This window comes from Nicotiana sylvestris, chromosome 3 (genome assembly GCF_000393655.2).
Source record: "Nicotiana sylvestris chromosome 3, ASM39365v2, whole genome shotgun sequence".
Lineage (NCBI taxonomy): Eukaryota > Viridiplantae > Streptophyta > Magnoliopsida > Solanales > Solanaceae > Nicotiana > Nicotiana sylvestris.
In genome coordinates, this window is record NC_091059.1 from 192,896,368 (window position 1) to 192,905,670 (window position 9,303).

General features: G+C 34.5%; 1 protein-coding gene across 1 annotated transcript; it reads left to right on the forward strand.

Annotated features, from left to right (window-relative positions):
* Positions 1-5,777: 5,777 nt before the first annotated feature.
* On the forward strand, positions 5,778-7,918 carry LOC104228993 (uncharacterized). Its single transcript, XM_009781556.2, has 3 exons — positions 5,778-6,868; positions 7,034-7,210; positions 7,566-7,918. The coding sequence occupies exons 1-3, from the start codon at positions 5,894-5,896 to the stop codon at positions 7,749-7,751; spliced, it is 1,338 nt and encodes a 445-aa protein (XP_009779858.2). The 5' UTR covers positions 5,778-5,893; the 3' UTR covers positions 7,752-7,918.
* Positions 7,919-9,303: the final 1,385 nt, after the last annotated feature.

Consider the following 9,303-nt stretch of genomic DNA (forward strand, 5'->3'; position numbering starts at 1 on the left):
CAATACTTACTTGAGAAATGGTACTACTTCGGGACAATTTAGCAACACATGAAGTGTAGCTGACTTGAACTCCATATCACTCAAATTTCTCTTTCTACCATCCTTAGAACATCGGCCTGGTTGATTGAATATGGACATAGGCGGATATAATGGATCATTCGTAAGGTCGACCGTGTGCCTGTTGGGCCTATTCCTAGCACATGGCTCGTTGCTCTCAAAATAACAAGAACAAAAATGAGCAGTTTCCTTTGCAAGATAAGCTTCGCATGTAGATCCTTCAATTCTATTCCTCTGCTTAACAAATTGTTTGCATTTTCCAATTGTCCTACATAATTTCAGGTTAGCCAAGAACATTCAAATAAAATAGAAAATTATATATGGACTATAATATTACCTCTCAAAGGGATACATCCATCTGCATTGAACATGCCCTCCAAGTCGTGCCTCGTGTACAAGGTGGATTGGAAGGTGTTCCATCATATCAAAAAACCCACATGGAAATATCTTTTCCATCTTACCCGAAGTTACACGAATGTTCTGATCCATCCGGCGTAGGTTTTCTTCCCTTAATGTGGAAGAACACAAGTCTTTGAAAAACAAACTAATCTCAGTGATGGATTTCCAGATTCTTTCAGGCAAACCAAAAAACGCAATAGGCACTAAGGTCTCCATGAAAACATGACACTCATGACTTTTCAAATGGCTCAACTTCCCTACCTCCATATCAACTTTTTTCTCAAAATTCGACGCATAACCCTTAGGCATCTTCAATTTCGTTACCCAATCACAAATCTGCCATCTTTCCTCCAAAGTAAATGTGTAACTTGCTTTGGGCTTGAATAACTTACCATTGTTTGCTGTCTGCAAGTGTAATTCAGGCCGCCTGCAATATTCTTGTAAGTCCATTCTAGCCTTCGAGTTATCCTTTGTCTTACCTTTAACATCCATCACTGTGTTGAACAAATTGTCAAAATAATTCTTCTCAATATGCATGACATCAAGGTTGTGACGGAGAAGATTATCCTTCCAATAAGGCAACTCCCAAAATATACTCTGTTTGGTCCAATTATGAGTAACACTGTATCCGGGGAATCTATGCAGTGGAACTTCAGTAACTTTACTGAAGTTCTGGACCCTCTCCCAAATTTCATCACCTGAAAGTATCGGAGGTGGATAATCATATTCCAGTTTATTCTTTTTGAAAGCATTTTTCATCCTTCTAAACTCATGACCCTCAAGAAAGAATTGATGATGACAATCAAACCATGATTGCTTTCGGTCATGTTTCAAAGTGAACGCTTTACTATTTTCCATGCAGTAAAGACAAGCTAGCTTCCCAGCAGTCATCTACCCAGACAACATTCCATATGCAGGAAAATCATTAATTGTCCACATTAAATTAGCACGCAAATTGAAATTCTGCTTGGTTGATATGTCATATGTTTCAACACCATCGTACCACAATTGTTTTAGCTCACCAATCAAAGGTTGCAAATATATATCTATCAAACCTTTCGGATTACGTGGACCGGGGATAATACAATTTAAGAATATATATGGACTAGTCATGCACAACTCGGGTGGTAGATTACAAGGTGTAAGAAAGACAGGCCAACATGAATACGGTGTCGCAGATACAGAAAAAGGTGTGAAGCCATCCGCACACAGACCTAACCAAATGTTCCTTGGTTCACTAGCAAAATATGGATATGTCCTATCAAAGTGCTTCCAAGCTTCTCCATCTGAAGGATTACACATAACACCAGGTGGTCTTCTATTTTCAAAGTGCCATCTCATATGAGGAGCAGAACTCATCGACGCATATAACCTTTTTAGCCTAGGTATAAGAGGTAAATAATGCATCGCCTTGATAGCGACCATCTTCCCGCTGGAAAGCCTCTTAAAACGAGACCTTTTGCAAAATTTACAACTGCTTAAATTTGCATCATCTTTATAATATAACATGCAACCATCTTCACAACAATCAATTCTCATTGACGAAAGTCCTAACTTAGAAACTAATCTCTTTGCCTTATAGAAATCACCAGGTAATTCAATTTCCTCGTCAACTAGTTTACGTATAAGGTCAATGAAAGAATCCATGGCTGCTTGAGAAATATTCCAATCAGATTTGATACTTAGTAATCTAACTGCAACAGACAACTCAGAGTGCGGACGTCCTTCACGTAGTGGACGACTAGCTTCCTCTAACTGTTCATAAAAATGTCTTGCTTCATCATTAGGAGTTTGTTCAACATTTTCGTTGGGCTCACCCCCAAAGTGCATTCCAAAAGCATTCGCAACCATATCATGAATTCTGGAATCACTATTTCTATTCTCCCTCGACCTACTACTTTCACCAACAACCATGTTATGAAATATCCCATGGCTACCATCCATCTCTCCATGATTAGTCCACACAAAGTAATTCGCTATAAACCCCACCATATAAAGATGAACCTTAACTTCCTCCGGTTTTCCAAACTTCATACAGTCGCACTTAACACAAGGGCACCTAATTACTCCTTCTTTTATGTATGGCGGAAGTGACATTGCATGTCTAATAAAGTCCTCAACCCCTTCTACAAAATCCTCCCGCAATCCCCGCCGATTAGGATAATTCCTATTGTACATCCAAGAACGATGTTCCATCTATTTAAATAAAGCAAGAACAAATTAAATTAGTTAATTCATAGCCTAATCTTTTTTTAGTTAACTAAAAGTCCAATTCATATCCTATTATTGTTGCTTCATAAAATGAAATTTAACCCCATATATAAATTAGTCTACCTAAATAGTTAATTTATTTGAACCCTAAAAGTATTAATAAGAACCCTAAAAATTGCAAATAGTATATAACATGGAGAAATTGAACCCTAACATGGAGAAATTGAACCCTAACATGGAGAAATTAAACCCTAATATGGAGTTAACTTTGAACTAAATATAGTTGAACAAATAATATATAACTTTGAACCCTAATATATTGGAATTGAACCCCTAAAATCACCGTTTTTTGGAAAAATAAAAGAAAGGAGAGAGAAACTAACCTTGGGAGTGGAGGTCGCCGGAATTTGCTACTGCCGTCAGGGGTCGCCGGTGGCAGGGGTGTCGCTGCTGCTGGAAGTTGGAGGGGGGAAGGGGTTTTGAGTGTTAGAGGAGAAAGATTTTAATTTGGGGAATAATTTTGAAAGAATGGACCTGAAATCCGTTTTGGCTCTTGTTAAAAAAAATAGCGACCAAACTTGGTCGCTATTTTGGTAGCCAAATTATTTTTGATTGTTTGACCAAAATAGCGACCAACGTTGGTCGCCATTTTTGACCGTTTGACCAAAATGGCGACCAACTTTGGTCGCTATATTTGAAAATAAATAAATAAAATAATTATTTTCCTCTTTTATATATATATATCCTAGAAAAGCGACCAACTTTGGTCGCCTTTTGGTCAAACGGTCAAAAATGGCGACCAACGTTGGTCGCTATTTTGGTCAAACAGTCTATACTTAGTGCATAGTATAGTGTAAGTATATATATATTATATATATAAACTATATTCGATATGGTATTACCTAATACACTTATACTTAGTGCATAGTATAGCGCAAGTACATATATTATATATATATATATATATATAAGATATATTCGATACAGTATTACCTAATACACTTATACTTAGTGCATAGTATAGCGTAAATACATACATACATATATATACATACCTAATACACTTATACTTAGTGCATAGTATAGCGTAAGTACATATATTATATATATATATAAGCTGTATTCGATACAGTATTACCTAATACACTTATACTTAGTGCATAGTATAGCGTAAGTACATATATTATATATATATATAAGCTGTATTCGATACAGTATTACCTAATACACTTATACTTAGTGCATAGTATAGCGTAAGTACATATATTATATATATATATATATATATATATATAAGCTATATTCGATACAGTATTACCTAATACACTTATACTTAGTGCATAGTATAGCGTAAGTGCATATATTATATATATATAAGCTATATTCGATACAGTATTACCTAATACACTTATACTTAGTGCATAGTATAGCATAAGTACATATATTATATATATAAGCTATATTCGATACAGTATTACCTAATACACTTATACTTAGTGCATAGTATATAGCTTAAGTATGTATATATAAATTATATATATAGACACACACGCCCGCTTCGTAGTACTATTCATCCCTTGTATTACAAAAGTGTTAACGACTTACATTTATATTATTTACATAGTAAATACAAAAGTGATTTTTAATTTTGACCATATAGAGACCAACTTTGGTCGCTAACTGTAAATGAATTTAATTTAGCGACCAAAGTTGGTCACTAATAGTACATGAATTTAATTTAGCGATCAAATTTGGTCACTAAATTTTAATCAGATTTATTTATATTTTATATAATATTTAAATTAATAATAAAAATTATTAAACGTTAGAACTGGGTCCCACATTGGCGACCAACGTTGGTCTCTATTTCATTAAGCGGCCAACTTTGGTCGCTAGCTTTTGAATTATATTTATTTATATTTTAATTTTTTTAAATAAATATATATTTATTAAAATATTATAACTGGGTCCCATGTTAGCGACCAATGTTGGTCGCTATCAACTTATCCTTCAATTAGCGACCAACGTTGGTCGCAAGTTTTAAATTATATATATTTATATTTTATAAGTTTTATAAAATAATAATAAAATTATTAACAAATTTAATGTGGGTCCCACTTTAGCGACCAATATTGGTCGCTAATCTCAATATATTTGACTAAGCAAGTCTGACCAGTCCAGTCAACAATTTGACTAAATTTGCGGCCAAATAGCGACCAACTTTGGTCGCTAAAGTATTTCAAATATTTTTATTATTATTTTCGGCAGTTTGGCGACCAACTTTGATCGCTTTTCTTAACAGACCAAATTTGATCGCTTTTTACCGAAATTCTAGTAGTGGTTGGAGCTAGTCATAACTTTTCCATATGTGAAAGCTGACTAGGAAACGATTTCCTTCCCTTTTCCGGACATGAAATTAATTTCCAAATTTCACAAAGTGGGCCAGCCTGCATTACTTCCTCCAATGACAAGTCCCCATGAACTATAATCAATATTTTAGGAAAATTTAGTTTTTTATTGACAAATTTCGTTTACACTTTAAGCATTTCAAAATATGTGGATTTAATGTCTTAGATTTGGCTTAGAAACAATTGTGTAATTTGTGGGAGTTTGATGCAGATTGAATTAAAGTGATATTTCTGCTATTTAAATCAAATGTCCAACTTTAATTTGCTTAACTAAACAAGTGCGCTCAACATGATTAAGAAAATACTAATAAATATTATCAAAATAATTAAATGACAATTTTTTTTTTATAAAATCTACTTCTAAAGGGTAAAGCTTAGTTATATATACGAATTACCTTCAATCCATGAACATAAAAGGGTCAAATTAGTTCTGCTTAATTGGCGGAAGTAAAGTTAAACCATGTTTTAACTTTAGAAATTAACTTCATGCGGGAAGTTGTCAACTTTTATGGAAAGATGTGACCAAAGGTAAGTATTTACCATAATATATAAGATACCTTGCGGTTCTTATAAGCCGGCCGCTAATACCAACAACAAAAATTAAGGTTCAACTTGTGCTCAAAATTATGGAGCAAACAGTTGATAGAGAGGACAGAATATCAGAGTTGCCTGTACACATAGTTTATGACATCTTGCGTCGGATTCGTAAATACGGGCTAAAAGAAGAAGTTCGAACTTGCGTCTTGTCTAAAACATGGAGTTCAATTTGGAGATCGCGACCGGACGTGATAATTAATCAATCCAGCCACAACAGTTTCATGAAATCCACGGAGAAATTTATCAAATTTGCTGACGATTCCTTGCGCCCCTATGTCGAGCAAAACTTAAGAGTCGAAACACTCCGCCTCCTAAGCCTTCGTGATCAGGAATTGGCTTCTCATATTGATCGGTGGTTGAACTTGGTGATTAAACTTAATGTCAGATCTCTAGAAATTTACGCGATGTATAATTTGAAATATAGCGTGCCTGATGCTATTTATGCAGCTAAGACGCTGACTGAGTTATCGCTACGCGGGTGCAACTTTGAAATAGATAATAGCACCAACAAATTGCAAAGATTAATCACTACTTGTCCGTTAATCAGGGATCTAAAAATAAGTCGTTGTTGGGGGATCCAGAATTTGCTTGTTTTCGGTCTAGTAAATCTGGAGAAATTGGAGCTACGTTCGTGTGAAGGACTCGAAAAGGTGGAAATCCAGGCTCCAAATCTGCGAGAATTTGTATATGTTGGTGTGCCTTTGCACAAGTGCCCGAAGGTACGTGAGCCAAAATTGCTGCCTTGCACAATTGATATTTTAGATGGTTATAAGACTTTAGAATATCTCTACTTGGAAGCTACTACCATGACAGATAAACAATTTGAATATCGGTTATCTAAGTTTACAGCCCTTGAAGTTTTAGATCTCAGGGAATGCTATATAATGAAAAATATAAAAGTTATGAGTGAAAAACTTAAGAAATTCACCTTGTGGAATTGGAGGAATTTGGAGCAAGTCAACGTGCTGGCTCCAAATCTGGTGGCGTTCGATTTTGAAAGTGGCAAAACATGTATGCCCTTCTCAACTATGGATCCTTCTAACCTCGAACGAGCCAAAATCAATTTTTATTTGCGGTCATCTGATGATTCTTACCACTTTGGAGATGTGGACACAAGTTGGTACAATAATCTTCAAGGCTTTGTTCAAAAGTTCAACTATTCTAACGGCTTGATATTAGTAATTCGTTGCAGGAAGGTAATTTTTTTTTTTTAAGTTTTCTCTTTCACCAGTGTAATTACATCAGCTGCATAGGAATCATATCTCATCATAATTCATATTTCTGTGTAAATGCTTTTCCCTTCAATTTGCTTCACTGTGAATTGGACTTCAATTGGTTTGGACTTTTTACAATATATGCAGGATCAGAGTATTCTTATTTATGAAGATCCAAGAGAAATTATTGTTCCACCAACTCGAGAACTAGAGATATGCATTAAAAATCCTTCGATGTATCCTGAAAAATTCACACATGATTTGATGCTTGGGCGACCCAACATAATATCCATTGTGCCATGTAGAGAGAGCAAACTAGTCCAGGTATAAATATACATTATGTCGCGTGTTTCTTTTTATACGACTCGATATTCTCATATTTGTTGTCCCTAATGCGCACATATAAACATGTACTAACCAAAATCGTTATATTGCATAACTGTCGTCTCGTAGTCATGTTTGAACCTAACGATTTTTGAACTACCTTTCCCACTAAATTATAAGAGCTTCCCTTATATCAAGGGGTTTCGATAGTATATAAATTTATGTTTTTATTTTCTTAATTTGCTCATTATAATTTTCTTCATTCAATTGAAGCCCTTCATTACATTTTATATGCTCCCTTCAGATAATTTCTAATATATATATGAATGAAAGTTTCATGCGTTTGGAATAACAGGTGTTCCAGGAAACAATAACAAGATACAAAGCGGAGCAAAATAGAAGACTAGATGAAGTCATTAATCACAAAGGCGCAACTGAAAATGGCGAAACATCCCGTTTGTACTCTTGGCTGAAATCCACGCCCCTAATTGAGCGGATTACCACTTTTACGTTTAAGTGGAAGGAACCTCCTTTTTCTTAGACCTCTACTCTATCTTTTACAAAAAATAATAACATGTGTTTTCAGCACGGAGGCAGTTCAATTGTATGTTTGAAGGTGTTTGGTTTTTTTTTACTTTTAGAGCATGTTTAGAAAGCTACACAGGACTTGTGTGTACTCGGGTATAAATACACAATTTAACATGTTTGTGTCTGAATAAGTAATTGAAATGGGTATGATTGAAAGAGTATCTAATTCTCAAGGGGAATTGGAGAGGAATTAGTGGTAACTACACTGTACATATTTTTATTTTACCATATTTTGTATTTCACAACGCAATTTGTTACATAGCCCACAAGAAGCATCAGAAAGAGGCATGTGGAGCCCTGTTCTAAGAAGCTTGCATAAAGAAATTTGAGATAAAAGTTAAAAAAAAAGGAGGCAAAACCTTAGATTCTAAAACAGTTCAAGCTCATGGAAGGAATATTGGTACATCATATACCTATGAAACTTATAAGAAATTCTTTTAGGATAAAAGTAAATAAGGGTACAACGATAGATCCTAAAAAGGTTCAATCACAAGAGGAAAATATTGACTGTCAGTTTCACAAGTTCAATCAATTTCATAGATTCTTAGGGCAATGACAGTAGAAGCAGAAAGAAATTTACGACGCTTGTACTCTGCCATATTTTTTCTTGAGATACTTTTAGTTCATATTTGAGTAATCATATTGCGTTGAAATTACGCCACATATTGTGCTTACAATGACGTTGTTTTTAGAAAAGAATTGTACTATCTATTTTTCATTTCACTTTAAAAAAACGATATTCAATAGAACAAGATTTTACGCAGCCTATTATTTCCTTAAGCCTTTAACCACAACTTCATTTCACCATACAATTTGCAAAGCTATATAACATCCCTTCTTTCTCGACTTAGCATATATTCTGACAGAATTGAACAAGACTGGAAATACAGAAAATTGAATAAACTTCTGGCTGGAATATTATTTACTTATAAATATCTAGTTTTCTATTCACTGTAAGTGAAGCAATTTGTATTAATTACATAGTCTTTAAGAAATCAAACACTCAAATGGAGATTGTAGTACTCAATATATTGCCCTATTCTTTCGACATAACAAACTCCTTTAATTCTCTATTATATGTCACATGCCGTAACACCTTCTGGAAGAAGTTAAAGGAACATAATTATTGGAAGTTAGATGATTAGAAGCTAGATTTGGAGTTAGTTATAATTGGGACCCAAATGCAATTACTAGGAGTTAGGGGGGTCTTTTATTATTTAGCTTTCACAATTAGTTGTATATAACTAATTCAGTTAGTACAGTAAAAGCATTTGGAAAATTTCCCAAATTCCCTCTTCTTCTTCTTCCTCACGTGTGCAGAGCTCTCTAATGACGATTTCTAACATGGTGTCAAAGCCATAGAGATTGATCCGTGAGATTGTGGAATTTCTCCAACTATTCGACAACTTGATCCTATTCATCTTCTCATTTTCGTTTCTGAATCAATTTCTAGTCTTTGATATTCTGCATGAGCATCAATGGCAGCAGAAACATCAGTGAAAATC